Below are 19,119 nucleotides of genomic sequence, written 5' to 3' on the forward strand. Positions count from 1 at the left end.
TGATTGACGTTGCTGGGCTGCGAACAACCTACCTAAATATGGAATGGGATGTTGAGAGTGAATAAACCTAAACTACGTAGTAAGGTCAGGTGTACCTTGCCGGGCCTGACCTAGTACCCGCACGTGGGCCCAACGTACCTTAGTAGCCCCTACAGCATCCATTTCAATTGGGTCTCTCTCTCTCTCGCTCTCTCTACTGCGTATTTATGCGGTACCTAGAAGTACCTAAAGCTCAGATGCCCGTTTACGCTCGTTGTGTATCTTACAGTCATCACATCGGAGTTGGTTACACAGCAAAATGGCTCTAGAAGGTCAGGTGGAGCTGTACAGACGCGCGGAGATGTACTTTTATACCCACCGTCATCCCATTTTACCAGAGAGAGGGGAGGGTATCGATCTATGCCATGAACCCTACCAAAAACACACGACCAGTGAAACCCACGACCCAACCAACGCCAAAAGACACAACTCAAGCATGATGAAGATAGGGCTTCGGAGAGGGCCCCGAGGGCAGCGACTCCACGCCAATCACCTCCTCCCGCTCATACCCCTCCGGCTTCAGCGCGGCATTCGGCTTGTGCCCTTCCTGGCCCGCCTTGTACTCCGACACAAACGGGTTCGGATCCTCCTTCTGTTTCAGGTTCGAGAGGGTGTGGTTGACGCCGCGATGCACAGCCTCGTCCGCCCGGATGTAGAGGAACAGATCCCGCATGGTCCTCTTCCCCTCTGGCAGCTTCCAATACGTCACCGCAATCTCCGGCGCCTCAAATGCCGGATCCGACCACTTGGGCAACGCGCCCTGCTCAATCTCGCGGATCAGGCGCGTGTAGGTATGCACCGCCTCCTCCTCCAGGTAGCCGACGAACCGGTGGGTGATGCGCGGCGAGATCAGGTAGCTGAGGAACACGGCGTTGAAGAAGACGCCCTGCGCGCCGAGTATCATGGTCTTCATGAACCAGCCGGGCTCGGAGATGGTCATGAGGGTGAGCAGGTGCATGCGCTCGTTGTAGGACTCCTCGAGGAGGGTTTCTATCCAGCCGTTGTCGCGTTTGAGGCGCCGGAGGGAATGCAGGTGGCGGAGCATGCCGCCGACCATGCCGGGCACGCCGGCGATGGACTCGAGGAAGATGAGTCGGATGAGCTGGGAGAGGCAAAGTCAGCGGTTGCTTTCTGGAGCGGCTCGGGTCCGGTGCGGAAGCGTGCTCCATACCCATTGGGCCTCCGTCAGGGGCTTCTCGGCCGCCAGTGACGTGGTGGGGTTCTTCATGTCGACCTGCTGATCTCTCTTGATGCCCGTGGCAAGGTCGGTTGCCCATCTGTTCTTGCCCATGAGCCACCGCAAGCGGCAACGGAGTCCAAAGTCAGGGTACGTACCGGGCCAGGCGGACCAGCTTCCAGGCGACCCAGTCGCCCACGCCCTGGGGCGGCCTATGGCCAGGCGTCACGGAAAGGAGCTCCTCCTCGGTGTAGCCGGGATGCTTCCAGGCCGGCGGCGTCTTGCGCACGAAAGGCGTGTCCTTGCGGGGGAAGACATCCCGCAGCTGGTGGGCGGGTGTTGTTGTGAAGCTTCTCGTACAGGGGCTGGGCTGGCGGTGGAAAATGGTAGCGAGGCGGACCGTGGCCGGGTACGCTACCCCGATAAGAGGGCCCTGGTAAAGGGCGAGCCCCACGGCGTGGCCGAGCCGCGCTGTCTGCTTTGGCGAGCAGGCACAGATGTTCTTGGTGGCTCCAAGGGACATCATTTGCGTTGAAGTGGAGAGTGTCTCGATGAGGTGCAACACCACGACAAGAAGGCTTGTCATTGACGATGAGTCTACCATACAAATAAGAGCAGCCGTTTCGACAGCGCCCGTCCTCGTGATTTATATTCGCCCTCGGACCGGGACATGACCTTCGCCGCAACGAGAGGTTGATGCGAAAGCGTCGGAGCCGGAGCCAACATGAGGCGTTTCACGCCCCGACTGCCGTCGTTCGGTCAAAGTCGGAGTAATTACAGCAAACAAGTGGTCAGCCAGCCTCCTTGAACATCCCTGGAGCTCGGCCAGGTAACCAAGAAACGCCTTCCGAACGGACGGCCCGCGATAACAAAACGGATCTTGGTTGAGGTAGGGCGTAGTGGTGAGTCAGCTGGGCGGAGTCGGGAACTTCCGCAACGGGCAGGGCACGGCGGTCCGCAATTTTCCGGCCCCGACCGAGAGCCGCTTCACGGCCGTCGGCGTTGGAATGAATCCGTTCAAGCACGGCTCCAGTAACGCCACACTTGGAGATCTACACAGTAACAATCCAGCTCGGTGGAGAAGCCGGCGGCTCAGGCATTCTTCAGGTCGGGCTCAGGTGGCGTCGGGCACGGGCACGGGCACGGGCACTTGGACGCAGCAAAGCCCGACCTACTTCTGCTATAATACTATAGCGACTGAAATATGCGCCCCCCCCCGCCACAACAGCCCTCCGGAGGCATGCAACGACGGATCACCAACGAAGGTGTCAACGGAAAGCTTTTGTGGTCTGCATCCTGCTTTTTATACGACACCGTACGAGAGAACGGTGCGTTGATAAGCATAGGCCTATCGATACCAATGGACTACTACTTCCTGACATCGTAGTATCGTTGTGTCCATGCAACCCGGACAAGGCTTGTCTGGTGAACCAAGAAGGGGAAAAAAACCCATCAGAAAAAAATTTGCCATGATGGTCGTTCCTCGCCGTCCACGGGTGCCGCGGGCAGGGGCTAACAGGTGCTTGTATGCGAGCCCGAGTCTAAAAGCCGACTGCGACGCTGATGTCCGTGATTTGGACTCCTTAAGCGAGGGCCTTTCAGATCGACCAAGAAGCGCAAGAAACATCCCGTGTTGGGCCGTCAGGCGGTGAGGTGCGTGCTGGACAGTGCCTAAAGTCGGCATCTTGCAGAGATGGCAAACCATGGATCTAAGCCGGCGTCAACCAGGCCTTGGTGCCGGACGGCATTTTTCGTGCCACAGGCTAGACTGTACGCTGCGGCTTGAGCGTATAACTTACTACTGTGCTGCGTGTTATACTGTGTACACGCCAACAGTTCGAGGGTTGACGCCGCAGATGGCGCCTCTCCACCAGCCCTGCCCGGCATTTTTTCACATCTCCTTCGGTTATGGTGAACGATCGTCGATGGGGTCTGCCATCAGCCGACGCTACCGTGCCCCCCGATTGCCTAGCACACGCCAAAAACGTGCTGGCGTCTCATGCAAAACCCCCACCGCGGTCTCGTCTCTGAGATGTTTCAGAAGGATGCGCTTGCGACGGAGGTGGGGCTACCCGACTGATGGGAGATGGTTAGAGATTGGTTGCATGCATCACGTTCCTCCTCCTTGCAAGCGTCCAACGAGTCCCAATCGCCTGCCCCATGGTCCGATGACCCAGCAAACCCATGGTTCCAACAAGCCCTTATCGTGACAGGGCACGCCGATGGTGCGCAACCCGCTGGACGGCGGGGACCCCACGGCCCAAGCCCAACTTTTTGCGTTTTGACGGCGGGGAAGGGGGACGGCGCAGTGCAGGATTTTATATAGGATCTGCAGCGGGCTGTTATCTATTGGAGGCACGAGCCGACCCTTGACGGAAAGGTTCTCGTAGGCTAGATACATAGTGTCGTCATTCGGAGGCGTCCGTGTGTGCTTCTCATCCTAATTCTGTTCAACCTGAAGGGCGCTCCGTCCGTCGATGTAAGTTCTCTGCCCCCCCCAACCTCCAGTCGGCGGTGGAGGTGGGCAACCTTCCGTCTCTCCGCTCGCCGAACGTCTTCACTCTCGAAGACAACCTCTTGTCCAGCCATCTTTGAACACTGCTCACCACGCTTCTCCCGGACGCAGTCGAGCTCTCTCTTTTGCTTCCTGGGAATGGTTGGCCCAGCGAAGTCACGGCGGCGGCATTTGCACCCTTGTCGGCTTCACACGACTTACACGCTTTCGGCGTCATCCACGCAGCGCGCTCACCCTGATGGAGAGCTCATCCAGCTTTGGTGCCATCGCAGAGCTCAACTTGAGCAGCTACCAGCCTTACACGCTCGTTGATAGAATCAACTCGGCGGTTCCAGGCTTGAAAACCAGCGCTGGTAGGTTTCTTTCTTGTCCCGCCGAGGCATCCCCCCCCCCCCCCCCCCGCGGCCACACACACACACCAAGCTATCCTCCGAAGCCCGGAGCATTCCTGCTTCTCCTTGACCTGTCCTGCCGGGCTTCCCTCTATCACTCTGTTTCATCGCTGTTCCCCCCCCACCACCCTGCCCACACACCAACCCAAGCACCCGGTCGTCGGTGCAGCGTGCGGGGCGCTTCATCCTACGGTTACATCCGCCTCGCTCTGTGATATTGAACCCTCCGTTGACACCTCTTGGCCAGCCTTTTTGACCTTCCTCCGCGCCAACCTGGTGCTGGCACACACATCACCACCCTCGACGCCCGTCCTCGGACCGCTCCCATCCTCCCACGCCCTGCCGGCGGCGTTCTTCCTCACCACCATATCCCACTACCCCTCCCCCATCACCGACGACGACGCTCCCTCCCCGGCCGAGGATGACGACCTCCCCCCGCCCTCCCTCGAGATCCTGACCTCCGACGCCGACAAGGCCGTTGCTCTCCGCCTCATCGCCGACAGCATCGTCCAGCAGCGCCACAAGGCCGCCGTCCATCTGGCCACCCACCCGCTGCCGCTCGCCGCGCTTCTGACCGTGCTCGCGGGCTTCTATCGGTACTCCTCCTCCCACCGCGACTTCGCCGCGGCGTTCTTCGCGCTGGCCATCCTGGGCGCCTGCGCGGCGTACGTCGGGGCCATCCGCTCCCTCACCTCCGGCTACCTCCGCGCCGCCGAGGGCCTGACGGCGGCGGGGGGCTTCCTCCTCCACAGCCCCGGCCGCGGCGGCGGCGGCAGCGGCGGCAGCGGCGGCGGGTACGAAGACCTCGTCCTCGCGACGCGCCTCGGCAACGAAATCGTCGGCGCTCTCGTCCTCCGTCTCGAGCGGCCGTGCCTGCTCTCCTCCGACGGCGGCAGCAGCAGCGGCGCCGGTGCCGTCGGGAGCTCCGGGGGCCGGCGGAAGGGGCACAGCCGCCAGAACAGCCTCCGGGGCCTTCGTAGCAGCGGTAAGGGCCTGATCCGCGCCTGGACGATCCGTCTCGGGTACCGCGGCCGCGGGCTGGGCAAGGACATGCTACGCGAAGCGGTGCGTGTGACGAGGGAACGGTGCGGGCGGGATGCCGAGGTGGGGTTTGCGAGGGAACACGCAAACAGTGTCAAGGTGCTGCCCGAGGTGTTTAATAGGCCGTTTTGGAGGGGGGAGATGAGGGCTGCGAGGGGGTTGGAAAGGGTTGTGAAAGAGATGGAGGCGGCGAGGGAGAGGAGGAGGAGGTAGGCTGCTTTTTGATTCGACCTGAGGAGTCAGGAGACAATGTTGGGAGAGATTGGGCGGGGGGGGGGGGGGGGGGGGCCTTTGAGGATACAGTTTGGGGCAACTTGGGATATGATACCATCACAGGGTTGGGCAATTCATTGGGTCTTTTTGGCTGCCGGCGGCGTTTCGGGTTGCTTAGCAAGGACACGGGAGAGAGGGTCTTTGACCACAAGGTACTAGGGGCAGAACGGGTTTTACTTGTCTCAAGGTACCACATAGACGCTCGCTTCATGATACGTGGGAAATTTCATTCATCAGAACAAGTCGGATTCCAGTTAACCCCTATCGCTGCATTCATGTGCTTCTTTGGTTACCATGAGCTTCTTTCATGGCCATGTGCGACTGCGACATTGTGGTATATAACCCTCGACCTGCCTCGGATACCAGAGCTCTTGTCAGACTGACTCCATGGTCCTCCCTGAACGTTATCTCTGAGCATCATACGCCAACCCTATACTGAACGCCGTCCACCCGTATACAGCAAAAGAACACAAAAGAAAAGAAAAAAATCACGTAGTGAAACGAAACCTCGCGCCGCCGCTTAGTCGTCCTCATGGTTTTGCGCCCGCGGAGCGCCAACGTCGAGCTTGCGTTTCCTCGGATCGTACGTCTCGGGATCGAATCCGTAGATGGGCTTGCCGATTCTCCGTAGCGCAAAGATGACCTAGGAAGAAGCCGTTAGCGTTGGGCCTGTAGGGCCCGGGTTGAGGGTTGCTCACGTCATTCACCGTGACCGTTTTGGCGTTCCGGTACTCCGTGTAAGTAACCACATCGCGGATAATCTACACAAAGCAGCCGTTAGGAGCATGGATGATGTACATAGCAAAGCAGCAAGGATGGCGTACAGCCGTAAGGAACGTCTTGAGCGCGTCCCGCGCCTCATCGTAAATGGTAGTCGAAATCCGCTTGACACCACCGCGGCGGGCCAGACGCCTAATGTTTGGATTTGGATTTGGTGGGTCAGTCAGCTCTAGCGTTGACGATGTCTGAGACACCCGAACAGAAACACGCAGTGAGACAGCGAGAGACAAGGCCGAACCTGATGGCGGGCTTTGTGATTCCGCGGATACAATCCTTGATGATTTTCCTGTGGCACAGAGTTAGAAACTCGAGTCAAGAAAACGCGCGACGGTGTTCCTACCTGTGCCGCTTTGCAGTCGTTTGGATCGTTTTGCCCGCGATGCCGGGCCTTCTCAGGCCACCAGGGCCACCACGCTGGGTAATCGTGGGAGGCATGGCGGACAGGGCGTCCGGAGGACCTCGAAGTCAAATACAGGGGCGATCAACGATATGCCGAACAAGACGAGAGATCGCTCGTCGGAGGAGTTATGTACGACATAAAAGGGCTTTCATGGGGCCGATGTCAGGTTTGGGATGAGAGTTGGTCGGGGGGGGGCAAAGAAAGTGAGGCCAACCGCGTCCTTGGAGATGACCTGAAAAGGAAAGCGGGGCAGAAAACTCGCATTTCAGATTCCCAAAAAGGAAAGAACCAAACAATGCATTGTCGAGCCTCGCGGGGTTCGCGAAGCTGCGGAGGATGTACTGTGTATGGCGAAGCACTGGGAAGGTTTTCATCCATTCACATCATCTGCATCTTGGATTGCTTCGGTTGATCTGGTCAACCACGCACAGAGCGGTCACCCAGGGTTCCAAGCAAGCACACGCCGACCGCCAACCAGTTCTACGTCCCCACCGACATCAAAAAGTATCAGGTCTTTGCCAAATGCGAATTAAACTTGTCTATGTCTTCGTCAGTATGCGAAGTTATATGAAAGCTGGCAAAAGCTCGATTATGTCCGCCGACACCGCGAAACCAAACAAAGTACGGCGCCGAGCACGGATTACCCCGATCGTCTATCCAGTCTCTTCTCGCCAAGCGGCCTACCCAAAGCCGAAGCCATGCAACCTGGCGGTACAGCCCATCTAGGCCGAGATGAAGGTCGCCTCGGTGATGGTGATGCCCTCCTCGGTCACCTCCTGGTCGCCAACCTGCAGCTTGAGAGACAGCTTCGTCTTTTGCGGCGAGTACTGGTGGATATCGGTCAGCACGGCTTTTTTCCAAACTCGGTAGGCATTCCAGCGCGGCTCACCTGGTAGATGTACGGCTTGGTTCCGGCCGCGGTGGAGACAATCTTCTTTACGAAGCCCGGCACCTCGGCCATAACGTCTATCCTATCCAGCCTGTCCTCGAGAGCGCCCTCGATGGCAGCCTCAACAGGCTTCCCATCCTTCCCTGTCCCCGACCACGTGTAGCGGATGTGGGTCGGCTCGGGCCACTCGTTCTCCGAGTCGCCCTTGGTCTTGAGATGGACGACATCGCTATTGCAGCCGCCGACGACGATCTCGCCATCCTTGGCGACCACGCCCACCGTCACCGCGGTCGAGCCGTACGACGGCGGGGTCGTGAACTGCATCAGGATCGCCGAGTGCGTCGGACCCTGGAAGTTGCAGAAGTTCCACCTGGCGGCCGCGTGGTGCGGCTTCATGCCCTGCAGGGCGTGGGCGAAGAAGGCCTTGCCCTTGAAGTCGATGGGCCCGTTCTTGGTCAGGATGGTGCCCTCGGCAACGCACCGCGGCCAAAAGACGTGACGCATCGAGCCCCACGGATTGGACAGGTCGGTGCCGAAGAGCGTGGTGCCCGTCGTGCCGGCCTTGAACCCGGGGGCGGTGCGCTTGACGGTCAGGTCGACGATGGCCTGCGGGTCGGCTGTCGACTTGATCTTGAAGGAGGTGCCGTCTTCCGAGAGCTCGACGGAGCAATTATCGGCGTAGAAGGCCGTCTTTTCCTCGTTGAAGCTGTGGTTGGACAGAGGGGTGGACGACCAGAGGTGGGGCGTCGACGAGCCGTCGAGGGTAAAGATCTTGCAGTTGAACTGGCAGGTGACGCGAATGCCGCTGCGAAGGGGTCAGCGGGACAGGGCTTTGGCGGAGCAGTGCAGAAGACACCCTACGCCACGTTGCTATAGATGACCTGGCAGAAAGCGAGCTGGCCGTTGTCCGCCATCAAGTAGAAGGTCTGCGTCTCGACGCAGGTCGACGACAGGGTACGCCATTTCAGATCGTCCCTGGTGAGCTCGGTGTAGGGCGTCGTCTTGGCCTCTTCGGCGACCGACTTGATGGCGGAGGGGCCGTAGATGGGCTCCTGGGTGCCCGCGACGTTGGCGAGTCTGTGAAGTGGCGGGTCAGCCGCTGAATCCCAACGGCGGGGCCGTGGTCCGCCTGCTGCAGGCGCGGGGGGGTCCATACTGTTGCTGAGCCCACTTGAACATGGTGAAGGCTCTCGGATGCTGGCTGGAGAAAGGTTTGGGGATGCGACGGCGAGAATACCACGGAGGGGGGGAAAACCTGGGGTGTCGTACAAGGTTCGGAAGAGTGTTGTAGGTTCAAGGTTGTTCACCGCTGCCGTTGGCCCCCTTGATGAACCGACATGCACGTCGACTGGAGCCCGGCGCACCTTGTTAGGCATCGTTGAGGTGAGACCAATCAGAACGCACAACCGTTCAGGGATCATCGCGGGTGCAGCCCCCCCCCCCCCCCCCTTACCACCGCCCAGCCCACCAAACGCAGAAGGCGGGGCAGGCCTGTGGCTGGTGAGGTCGGGTGCTGGCTGATGAGGTGGCTTGAGCGGGACCCCAATTTTTTGGAGCATCCATGGAAGCCTCCTCGAGGTTGACGAAGGAGCAGCACCACCCGCGCTCGATACCGGCTCGATCCCGACTCAAAACCGCCCGCCACCTGGCCCGTCTTTGCGTCGATTACCACAGGGACCAACCTCCGAGCCCACAAGCCGACCAAGATGTCCAAAGCCCGGCCCGCCGCTGGCGGCATCGACCAGGTGGTCAAGATCATTGTCGGGGCCGGCCAGGCCAGCCCGAGCCCTCCGGTCGGTCCGGCGCTGGGTAGCAAGGGCGTCAAGTCGATGGATTTTTGCAAGGTGAGGAGCCTGCGATGGAGCAGCCGGTCGGAGCAGCCGGTCGGAGCGCCCTCGCTGACGTTTTGGCGCCTAGGAGTTCAACGCGAGGACGCAGCACATCATCCCCGGCACCCCCATGCCGGTTCGCGTGACGGTCCGGCCGGACAGGACATTTCACTTTGAGATCCGGACGCCGCAGACGTCGTGGCTCCTCCTCAACGCGGCCGAGGTGCCCGAGGGGAAGAAGGGCAAGAGGAAAGGAGCGAGCAATCCGGGCCACGAGACCGTGGGGACGGTGAGCCTCAAGCACATCTACGAGATCGCAAAGATCAAGCAATCCGAGCTTCGGCTATCGGGTCTGCCGCTGGAGGGTCTCTGCCGGTCGATCATCTACCAGGCAAAGTCGATGGGGATTGCTGTCGTTCCGTGAAAGCGCGTCGGAGCGGAAGTGGCTGAGGACAAGATGGATAGGGCGTTCAGGCTGTTTCTAGAGCGGTTGGGATGGGGGTTGGGAGGGTAGGAGGGGTTGGGGGGCATCGTCTGGCGATGTGAACTATGGAGGACCGAACCTCTCCGACTTTTCTTTTTTGAACCATGTACATTATCTGTCCTGTACCATACATGTCCGTTTGCGCAGCATGATCCCGGGTGCGATGCCCCTCAGAGCGATTGCCGAGAGTGAAGCGGACCCTCCCGCCGTCTGCTGTGGAAGACAGGCTAGTCGGATATAGGAAGAATCGTTTTGGGCGTTTCTGGAAGAGCGGGCATGATATGAACGACGGTGAGGGAGAACCTTGTCCTCCGTGCAACGCTTTCGGGGCTCCGGACCGGGGGTCGGGGAGATCGGTTACACAGCAGTCCGGGCCGGCTTTGTCGCTATCGGGCTTGGCAAAACGGGCCGGTGGGGGGAGAGAGAGCTGCTGAAAAGCGCCCACTACTGCGTATACGCAGTACATACATGCTTACGTGGGCATGGAAGGATGGCGGCGGTCTGCGGACAACAGCAACGCTCCAAGCCGTGATGTCGACGCAGGTAGCATTCCATCTACCCTACCTGTAGTACACTACATACGTCCTGACCGATGGCTGTGCTTGCGAGGATTGCGCGGCCAGCGCGGCCCGGGCTGGTCGAACCTGGCGTGCGGGATGCGCCAACCCCCATGGTCCCGCGCCCGATAAGGCAACGTTTGACGTTATCTTCGGAGCTCGGCCTCTCGCACAACACCGCCCGCGTGGGAAACTCTGAGCTTCTCGGAATGCTCGGGTCCAGCAAAAGTCCCGCGTGGCTCAACCCCCCCTCCCCCCCCCCCTTTTTTTTTCCTATTCAACAAGCCTTGCGTCCAGGAATGGCGACGAGGTCCAGGGCGTTTGTTTGTTCGCCAGGCAAAAGTTGCAGGGATGCCCCAAGGTTGGTATGCGTCAACGGATGTCTGATTGTCTCAGAAAAGATTTTTGTCGCCGTCGCGTTGACGTCAGCGTGGTCGCAATGCCGGGGCGGTCGTCACTAACCGTGGCCGGGGGGTCCAGTGTTGGCCAGGTCGCTTCGAAAAATGGGAAACCTTGGAATGGACGGGATGACCCACGCCGCGCCCGCGCCTTTTTGCGTGTACTACTCGGTAACTAGTGGTTATGTCGGGGAGGTACTTGGGACGCCGGCCGGAAACACCTCGCCGCGCAGCCTGGAAACGATGAGGCACGCCCGCCGTTGGCCCAATTCCGGGGCTCGGCCGGACCGCTGAGATGAGGCGACGGCCCCTTGTGCGCCCCGTGCAGATCGCAAGCAAAAAGCCGCGACAACAAAGCAAAACGACGGGATCTGCAGAAGGGGGTTTTGTACCCGCCAAGGACTGCGCAGGTAGCCCGGGCCCACCGAGTTTCGCAACGGGGTCGCCGCGCAGGCGATGGGCGGTCGGCTCGGACATTGCTGCAGAGGACCCGGCCGTCATCTTTTAGTTAGTCTGGCGATTGCTTTTTTGCCGTTTGCATCCTTTCCCATCTCATCTGGTCACCAAAGACGCATTGGGACGCGGTCCAGGTCCCTTTTCCACCCCTGGTCGCTTTTGGCTTTTGTCCCCTCGAGGCGTGTCTGCTGTGCCATTCGCAGCAGCCGTTTGCACGTCCGCGATCCAACATGGCGACGTCAGCGTTCCAAGACGGGGCGCTTGCAAGAGATGGTGAGTTTCCAATGCTGTGCCCCTCACCCCCCCCCTCCCCCCCTCCTCCCAAGCCCGAGTTGCACCGAGGTTCCCGGCCAATCGACAATGCCACGGCGATGTTGACAAATGTGCCTATGTAACGCTCCAGACTCCAACCTGAACCCCGCGAGCCCATCAAGCCCCCAGCCGCCTCCGTCCGTCCGATTCAAGTCCACGATTGAGGCCATTGCCCCCGACACCTCGACGTCGACGAGCCTCCCGCTGGCAGACGAGAGCGACGGCCAGGCGGCCTGCGATGAGATCCGAGAGCTGTCCAGGAGATTGAAAGCCTGCCCGCTGCAGGAGCGCAGGATGAGCATCTTCACGTACGAGCCGGTGTCTTTGCCAGTGTCAAGGGTATGTCAATGTGCCTCGGGCTTGGTGTGTTGATCACGAATGGCGGGTGGCGTCGGTGTGATGCTGCCGTCGTCGTCATCGTCGTCGTCGTCGTCGTCGTCGTCGTCGCCGCCACCGCCGCTTTTGTTCCCGCTGGCGGACGAAGGAATCTGGCCCCCGCTTCTGCCGTGCCTACGCTTCTTTCATCGAGACTCCATCGGACCGGACCAACTAACTTGCTGCCCTCCCCCTAGGCTACCTCCCGTGAAGATGATTCCCGCGAACCAAGTCGCCAGCCGACGCAAAGCTCCGCAGGCCGCGCCTCGCCATACCTCGGCGCCACCCGTCGAGGCCCTGACATGAACTCCCCACCTCTCACACCCGCGGGCACCGAGTCCGCTGATGGCAAACGAGAGCCCCATGCCAGCCAAGATCGGCTGGGCAGGACGCCGGACCTGATCACCCCGCAAGACTCCTCCCACGAGCCGCCGTCGCCCAGCTCCGCTCGCCTGGCCGTGCCCCAGATCACCTCGACGGATCGAGATCGGCAGGGAAGGCCTTTCACCTCGGACAGCCGGGAACAATTGCAGACGGCGCTCGGCGGCCACCGAAAAGGGTTGTTTTCCGCCGGCGGAGGGAGCGGCTCGAACTCGCCTGCAAGCTCCGTGCCGCCCTCCCGCGACAGCAGCCCTTCCCGAGCTGCTACCGCCTCTCAGTTCTACTCCCGGCATGCCCTGCCGCCGGGGGAGTCGGACGACCCCTATGCCGCGAGCAAGCGGCAGGCCCAGAAAGGGATCGATTCCCGCTTCGTCTTCCAGAGGAGAAAGAAGCAGAGCTCGTCGACGCTCAGCCTGCCCCGGGCCCTCGGGGATAAGCGACAGCACGCCGACGACGGCGCGCTGGCTCACAGCCGAAACAGCTCCATGGCGGACCTGAAGCGGTTCTTCAAGCTGGGCAGCCACAAGTCGAAGCGGGCGGCATCCCCCGCCTCCTCCGTCCGGTCGGGCAGCAAGACCCCCAGCAGCTCGAGGTCCGCGCAGATCCCCTTTGGCGACGACCACGGCCTCTCGTCCAAGTATGGCAAGCTGGGCAAGGTCCTGGGCGCCGGCGCCGGCGGGTCGGTCCGGCTCATGAAGCGCGCCGACGACGGTGTCATCTTCGCCGTCAAGGAGTTCCGCCCGCGGCACTCGTACGAGTCGGAGCGCGACTACGTCAAGAAGCTCACGGCCGAATACTGCATAGGGTCGTCGCTGCACCACGGCAACATCATCGAGACGCTCGACATCGTGCAGGAGAAGGGCAAGTGGTACGAGGTCATGGAATACGCGCCCTATGACCTGTTTGCCATCGTCATGACGGGCAGGATGACCCGCGAGGAGGTCAGCTGCTGTTTCCTGCAGATCCTGAGCGGCGTCACGTATCTGCACAGCCTGGGCCTGGCGCACCGCGATCTGAAGCTCGACAACGTCGTGGTCAGCGAGCATGGCATCATGAAGATTATTGATTTCGGCAGCGCGCACGTGTACAAGTACCCCTTCGAGTCGGGGGTTGTGCTCGCTTCCGGTAAGCTCCCCCGCCAGGACATCTCGAGCCCCGGCATCACGGCCCAGCTAACCGCGCGAAACAGGCATTGTCGGGTCCGATCCTTACCTCGCGCCCGAGGTCTACGACGAGAAAAAGTACGACCCAACCGCCGTCGACATCTGGTCGCTCGCCATCATCTACTGCTGCATGACCCTCCGCCGCTTCCCCTGGAAGCTGCCGCGCATGTCGGACAACTCGTTCAAGCTGTTCGCCTCGGACCCGACCCCCGGCCACGACCCCAAGAAGCTCATCCTCCCGCCGTCCAGCTCCTCCGTGACGCTGAACGACCTCCCAGACGGCTCCGGCGCCCAGCGGACATGGACGCCAACGCGCGACGGCTCGAGCAAGGCAGCCGACAAGCCCGACCCCGCCGCCAACAGCCAAGACGGTACCGCCTCTCGATCCCAATCTCAGTCCCAGTCCCAGTCCCAGCCCCAGTCCCAATCAGCAGCCTCCGGCGACAGGAAGGAAGTCATCCGCGGACCGTGGCGCATCCTCCGGCTCCTCCCCCGCGAAAGCAGGCACGTCATCTCCCGCATGCTGGAGCTGGACCCGAAGGCGCGGGCCACCATGCACGAGATTCTGGATGATCCTTGGGTTGCCAACACGGTCATCTGCCGGCAGGAGGGGGGCCACGTTGTGAATGCGCCGGACCATACGCACGTGCTGGAGCCGCCTGCCTCGCCGGCCAAGTCTTGAGCTGGGAGGACGGTCGGAAGAGGGCGGAGGGGATGATTCGTTGTGTAATGGGCTGCGGGATGGGCCGCGGGGGGGGGGAATGGTTTTTCGCTACGGGTTGAAAACGGTGTGAAAGGGAGAAGGTGGGATAGGAGCGGCTTTGGCTCGGATTGTGGAAAACGGAAGCCTTCGGGCTTGGTAAGACAGGAGGTATGGGGCGCTTCTGGGATGGGCACGGTACGCCTAGGTTGTTGTTTTTTTTTTTTTTTTTTCTTATTTGTTTTCTTCGGGAGCGGTTTGTGTACGGTTTTGGTCATCGTCGGGCTTACAGTAGAGGGACTCGAAAGTCTGGTGAATATAGAATGGGTACAGGGACGGAGGGTCGGAGGGCATCTTCACCAGACGTGATCAAGCTAAGGTACCTTTGGTAATTGGCTCATACGCTTTTTCTTTCTTTTGTTTTTACAGTTGGGTTAGGGGGAATGCTTAGAGGGTAGGGTGTATCTGACAGGGTAGTAGTACATATAGAATACACTAGATTTGCAACTTTTCTGACGGAGCTGGGTTGATTTGATCAGGCTGCAGCTTCCAGCTACCGAGCCGAACCGAGCCGAACCGATAATAATCTCGAGAGCAAACACAGGACCACAACGGGTTCACAATGGGGAGTTTGCATATATGTTGTCTCTTTTGTAAAACAGCTCAAACCCAGGAATAACACCTTCCCAACCGTCTTGAAAAGATACCATGCTATGAAGGCCGTAAGAACAAACAGTCATGTGCTAAACCAAACCCATCCCAACACCCTCCTTCTCCCAGGCCCAGGCCCAACCGACGCCGTGTCCCCATGTCCCCATCGCTCCCCAGAACCTCCTCGCAGGCCATGCCCGCCCTTCTTGAGACTTTGACCTTGAGCCCCGTCCCGATCGCCTAAGCGGCCGCGCCGGCGCCCACCTTGCTCACCAGCTTCTCCAGCAAGGCATGGTGCGCCGCCGCCAGCTTGGCCCTCACAAACGGCCTGACAAAGACGCTGCACGTCACCTGGCTGATGTCGACCAGCTCGTAGTCCCCGTCGCCGGGCCCCCTGTCGGGCGCGTCGCCGCCGCCGCCCTCCACCTCGCCGCGCCGCCGGACCTCGTAGCTGCTCCGCACCGTCACGCCGACCTGCGCGTGCGCGCAGCACTTGACGCCCCGCGCGAAGCTCTGAAACACGCACGGCATGGCGAACGACTTGGTCCACCCGAGCCCCGGCAGGATGGGCACGCAGTCGTAGACGGTGTAGCCCTTCATGTTCCAGCCCTCGGGGAAGAAGAAGGGGTCGGCGGCCTCGGCGTCGGAGAGGGTGCGCGGCTCGAAGCGGTCGAGGTAGGGGTTCGGGGTGATGAGGTCCTCGTAGGTCTGGAGGGAGGCGAGGACGGAGGCGGGCGGGACGGAGGAGGGGATGGGGACGCGGGTGATGATGGTCATGGTCCCCGCGTCGGACGCGGGTTTGGTGGGGGAGGTCATGGCGGTAGTGGTGGTGGCAGTAGTGGTGGTGGCGGCCATGGTGGTGGTGGCGGGGGTGGTGGTGGATGCCAACGGTTTTGGCTGACCAGAAAAGGCCGTGGTTGGGTCAAGAGCTTTGGTGGTTGATGATGGGGCTGCTTCTCCCGAGCGTGGCGGGTGGTGGTTGATGACGATGGAGTAGGATCAACGAGGTGAAACCTTGGATATGGGCCTTGACCCGCGTTACATGGCGTGGGTAAACCGAGCAGAGAGGCCGAGGCCGTGGATGCTTGTCTGTTGGGAGGCTAAAGGCTTTATCTTGCTCCGACGAACGAACAAGAGCCAGGGTTGGCCATGTGGCTGCGGTAGCGAGTTTTGATGCTGGTCAGAAGTCTCAGCGGAGACTTGTTTGAGAAAGCTTGGGTTCATTCAAAAACGTCGTTCGGGTGGCGACATGTTTCAATAAAAAAAGAAGACCAGAACGCTGGATGGACAAGGGAAAAAAAGGAGCCGCTAGCTCATGGCATTAGGTCCATTGAGCACCCGAGAATCCGGGAACTTTGGATGCAGCAATTCTGCAATTCATGCTATATTATCAGGGAACGGGAGCCTCTAGATTTGGACGGGCGACGTTGAGAGAGACAAGGCCTGGGGAACTTTGGCAGGCGATCGATTGCGCCTGGGGAACTTTTGGGTTCCACCTGGGAACTTTTCCCGCAAACGGGACCAACTGCTCGTCAGGGACGTCCACGTCCTCCTCCCGGATCGTCGGCAAATGGGGAAAGGTGGGCAGAATCCCCTCTGAAACCAAAGAGCCGCCTCAAAAAGCGGCACACATCCATGACGGCGCTTGGTGAGCCATGCGAGAATGCAAAACGAACCACCCATCTCAGGGGGGGGGACCCCCCGAGGGTGCGATGCTCACCAAGATCCTCCTCACGGGAGCTAGCGGGTTGGAGGGTCCGGGACCGACTCGGACCGTACTTCTCATCGATTGCCGGGTGACAAAGCAGGCGTTGCCCGACCCGGCTCCATGGGACGGAACCGCGCTGTGCGACAACGACAAACCGCAGCCCATTCCACTTGCTTGCATAACAGCCATTGCCGAGGAGGACCTCACTTTCATGGTCGGGGTTCAAGTCTCAGCCGCAAGCAAGCCACCTCGGCGCCCTTCAGGGACGCTCTCAGCCCTTCTATGGGAATTCGTGTACTGCGTAGAGAACACCCTCGGCTACGGTGTAAGTGTGTGAAACACCGGCTGGGGAAGCCAACACAACACGTGCGACGACGCAGAGAATCACCCAGATGCAGTGCAGTACGAAGTAACTCAGGTATGCAGTATTATATTATCTGTAAGGTATTTTCTGCTGCGGCCCGGCCCGGCCATTTTGGCTTGTTTGACGGCTGCCACAAATTGGATGTTAGTCCCACCCCCGGTATCCAGCTTTTTCCTCCACCAGCAGCAGCAGCAGCAGCAGCAACAACAGCATGGAATTCTGGCGGTGAAGACCTGCCCTGCATGAGGTGAAGTGAAGGCGACAAAGAGAATTGGGGGAGAAGGGGGGGGCGCCGCCGGAGAGCTGGCGAAGGCCAGGAACCCCCACTTTCGCCACGCACCGCCTGCCCCCGCTGGGTGTTTCTGCGTCTGCTGTGCGAGGCTCCCCCTCCCGGGATGGTGCTGCTCGTCAGCTTTTGCAACGTTTTTGTATCAACCGCCTCCATCCACATCACCTGCATGGATGGGCATGCCAGCCGTTCGAGGCCCTGCGACGGGGATGTCCAGTTCATCGAGCGGACAAGGATTCCCCCTGCCCTGGGGGCGCAGGCTGCCGACAGCATCTTGCAGGTTTCCACGAGCTGGCAGGCGGTCGCTCGCGCACGCGCGCGCACCGGGCAACCCGGCGGCACCGCGGTCGGATGGCCAGAACACACTGGTCTCGGATCTCGGGCCACCTGCTCACCTCGCAGCGCACACCTCTCGCAGGAGGGGGGCTTGCCGTGTTGGACCGAGCGCAAAACAACCCCACATCCCCCGAGGCGTTCAGATGTCAAGTCCAAGGCTCCGGCACGGGCGCTGCATGCGCATGGCTGCCCAGCGCGCACCGCATCGGCGCGTTGCGACCGGCCGACGAGGGCACGCGATTGGGCCCCGGACAGGTCGCGTGTTCTGCAGAGCGCGATCAGGCTGCAGAGATCGCTTGAGAAGGGCTGTGATATCGGAGGCTTTTGGTGGAGTAGCATGGTGCGCCGGGCCTTGCGCCGGACCTCCAGATGATTGATGCTCCACTGGCTCCCGTTCACACGTCGGGTCGAGGATGGGAATGGAATCGGAAGAAGCACGACGACCTGGGACCCGACATGACGTAACTTGTCACTTTGGGGAGGGGGTTCAAGGCCATTTCGAACAGCCATCGACCTTTGAAAGGACCTCGCGTGCGGCCGGAAGCCAACCGGCCGAGAATGCGGGACAGGTCTCTTTGCACTGACCCGAAACGGCCGTCTGCAGCTCCCGGTGTTCTCATGACGGCGCGTGATGGAGGTCTCCAGCAAAGGCAAGCCGTTGCAAGTATCTTTTCCATGGTGTGTGTGTGTGTGTGTGTGTGTGTGTGTGTGTGTGTGTGTGTGTGTGTGTGTGTGTGTGTGTGTGTGTGTGTGTGTGTGTGTGTGTGTGTGTGTGTGTGTGTGTGTGTGTGTGCGAGTGTGGGGTAATTGTCGTTTGTCGGAGGGGCTGGGAACTTACTATGCCTAGCCCAACACAGACCCAGGCGACACGCACGGCAGGGCGACGTGGGAAAAAAAAAAAAAAAGTAACAAAGAAGAAAATCAAGGACACCTAGTTCCATATGCACCAACTTGTCGATTGAGCATGTTGATTCTAGATCGCACAAGGGTTCATCATCATCAGCCTTACGGGGGGGAGGGTTCGACACGAGAAGCATTTCCCATGCTTGAGTGAAGGATCAAATCAAATGGCGATGGTCAGACAAGCGACGGAAAGGGACAGGCCGGCAGGGATCCGGGCAGCGGGACGGTGAACGAGGGGCTCCCGTCCCAAGTGGGCTTGGACCGGTCGCTGCCTCTGGCCGACCAATAGCAACCCCCGGTTGGCCCCCCCAGCCATCCGCATTCACGCGGCCGACATGTTGTCGCTGGGGAGGTTGACGCCGGGATTCGACCCCACATGACACACATGAGTGCGTGGGAGAGAGAGAGAGAGAGGGAGAGAGAGGGAGAGGGAGGGAGAGACAGAGGGAACGGATGGATGGATGGGTGGATGGATGTGGATGTGTTTGAGAGGAGTCCTGTGCGACATGCGATTTCCTGGAACTACACACACTATACACTACCTAGCCTGGACTTTTTTGTTTTCCCCCCTTCAAGCTGAACCTCCTTTCCTCGCCAGAGGTCTCTCTCTCTCTCACGGCCTTGATCAACACTCATACTATAGTACGAGTTACACTTTTCACCCTCACACGCTCTCTCTCATACTCACACCTCACACGCTCACCCTC

General features: G+C 60.3%; 7 protein-coding genes across 7 annotated transcripts; 3 read left to right on the plus strand and 4 right to left on the minus strand.

Annotated features, from left to right (window-relative positions):
- Window positions 1–469: 469 nt before the first annotated feature.
- Window positions 470–1,742, minus strand: VTJ83DRAFT_5116 (uncharacterized protein; the record flags this gene model as incomplete). Its single annotated transcript, XM_071011681.1, has 3 exons — window positions 470–1,141; window positions 1,211–1,316; window positions 1,375–1,742. The coding sequence occupies 3 exons, from the start codon at window positions 1,740–1,742 to the stop codon at window positions 470–472; spliced, it is 1,146 nt and encodes a 381-aa protein (XP_070866566.1).
- Window positions 1,743–3,969: 2,227 nt separating this feature from the next.
- On the plus strand, window positions 3,970–5,377 carry VTJ83DRAFT_5117 (uncharacterized protein; the record flags this gene model as incomplete). Its single annotated transcript, XM_071011682.1, has 2 exons — window positions 3,970–4,084; window positions 4,371–5,377. 2 exons carry the CDS (start codon window positions 3,970–3,972, stop codon window positions 5,375–5,377), a joined length of 1,122 nt encoding a protein of 373 aa, XP_070866567.1.
- Window positions 5,378–5,957: 580 nt separating this feature from the next.
- On the minus strand, window positions 5,958–6,652 carry VTJ83DRAFT_5118 (uncharacterized protein; the record flags this gene model as incomplete). The annotated part of the gene is made up of 5 exons (XM_071011683.1): window positions 5,958–6,080; window positions 6,136–6,198; window positions 6,262–6,349; window positions 6,456–6,503; window positions 6,558–6,652. 5 exons carry the CDS (start codon window positions 6,650–6,652, stop codon window positions 5,958–5,960), a joined length of 417 nt encoding a protein of 138 aa, XP_070866568.1.
- A 687-nt stretch (window positions 6,653–7,339) lies between these two features.
- Window positions 7,340–8,685, minus strand: VTJ83DRAFT_5119 (uncharacterized protein; the record flags this gene model as incomplete). The annotated part of the gene is made up of 4 exons (XM_071011684.1): window positions 7,340–7,444; window positions 7,507–8,311; window positions 8,368–8,583; window positions 8,663–8,685. The coding sequence occupies 4 exons, from the start codon at window positions 8,683–8,685 to the stop codon at window positions 7,340–7,342; spliced, it is 1,149 nt and encodes a 382-aa protein (XP_070866569.1).
- A 527-nt stretch (window positions 8,686–9,212) lies between these two features.
- VTJ83DRAFT_5120 (mitochondrial 54S ribosomal protein uL11m) lies at window positions 9,213–9,759 on the plus strand (the record flags this gene model as incomplete). The annotated part of the gene is made up of 2 exons (XM_071011686.1): window positions 9,213–9,350; window positions 9,424–9,759. 2 exons carry the CDS (start codon window positions 9,213–9,215, stop codon window positions 9,757–9,759), a joined length of 474 nt encoding a protein of 157 aa, XP_070866570.1.
- Window positions 9,760–11,460: 1,701 nt separating this feature from the next.
- Window positions 11,461–14,143, plus strand: VTJ83DRAFT_5121 (uncharacterized protein; the record flags this gene model as incomplete). The annotated part of the gene is made up of 4 exons (XM_071011687.1): window positions 11,461–11,503; window positions 11,634–11,881; window positions 12,115–13,423; window positions 13,488–14,143. 4 exons carry the CDS (start codon window positions 11,461–11,463, stop codon window positions 14,141–14,143), a joined length of 2,256 nt encoding a protein of 751 aa, XP_070866571.1.
- A 909-nt stretch (window positions 14,144–15,052) lies between these two features.
- On the minus strand, window positions 15,053–15,667 carry VTJ83DRAFT_5122 (uncharacterized protein; the record flags this gene model as incomplete). The annotated part of the gene is made up of 1 exon (XM_071011688.1): window positions 15,053–15,667. One exon carries the CDS (start codon window positions 15,665–15,667, stop codon window positions 15,053–15,055), a length of 615 nt encoding a protein of 204 aa, XP_070866572.1.
- Between the last annotated feature and the right edge of the window lie 3,452 nt (window positions 15,668–19,119).

Source organism: Remersonia thermophila, chromosome 4, assembly GCF_042764415.1.
Source record: "Remersonia thermophila strain ATCC 22073 chromosome 4, whole genome shotgun sequence".
NCBI lineage: Eukaryota > Fungi > Ascomycota > Sordariomycetes > Sordariales > Chaetomiaceae > Remersonia > Remersonia thermophila.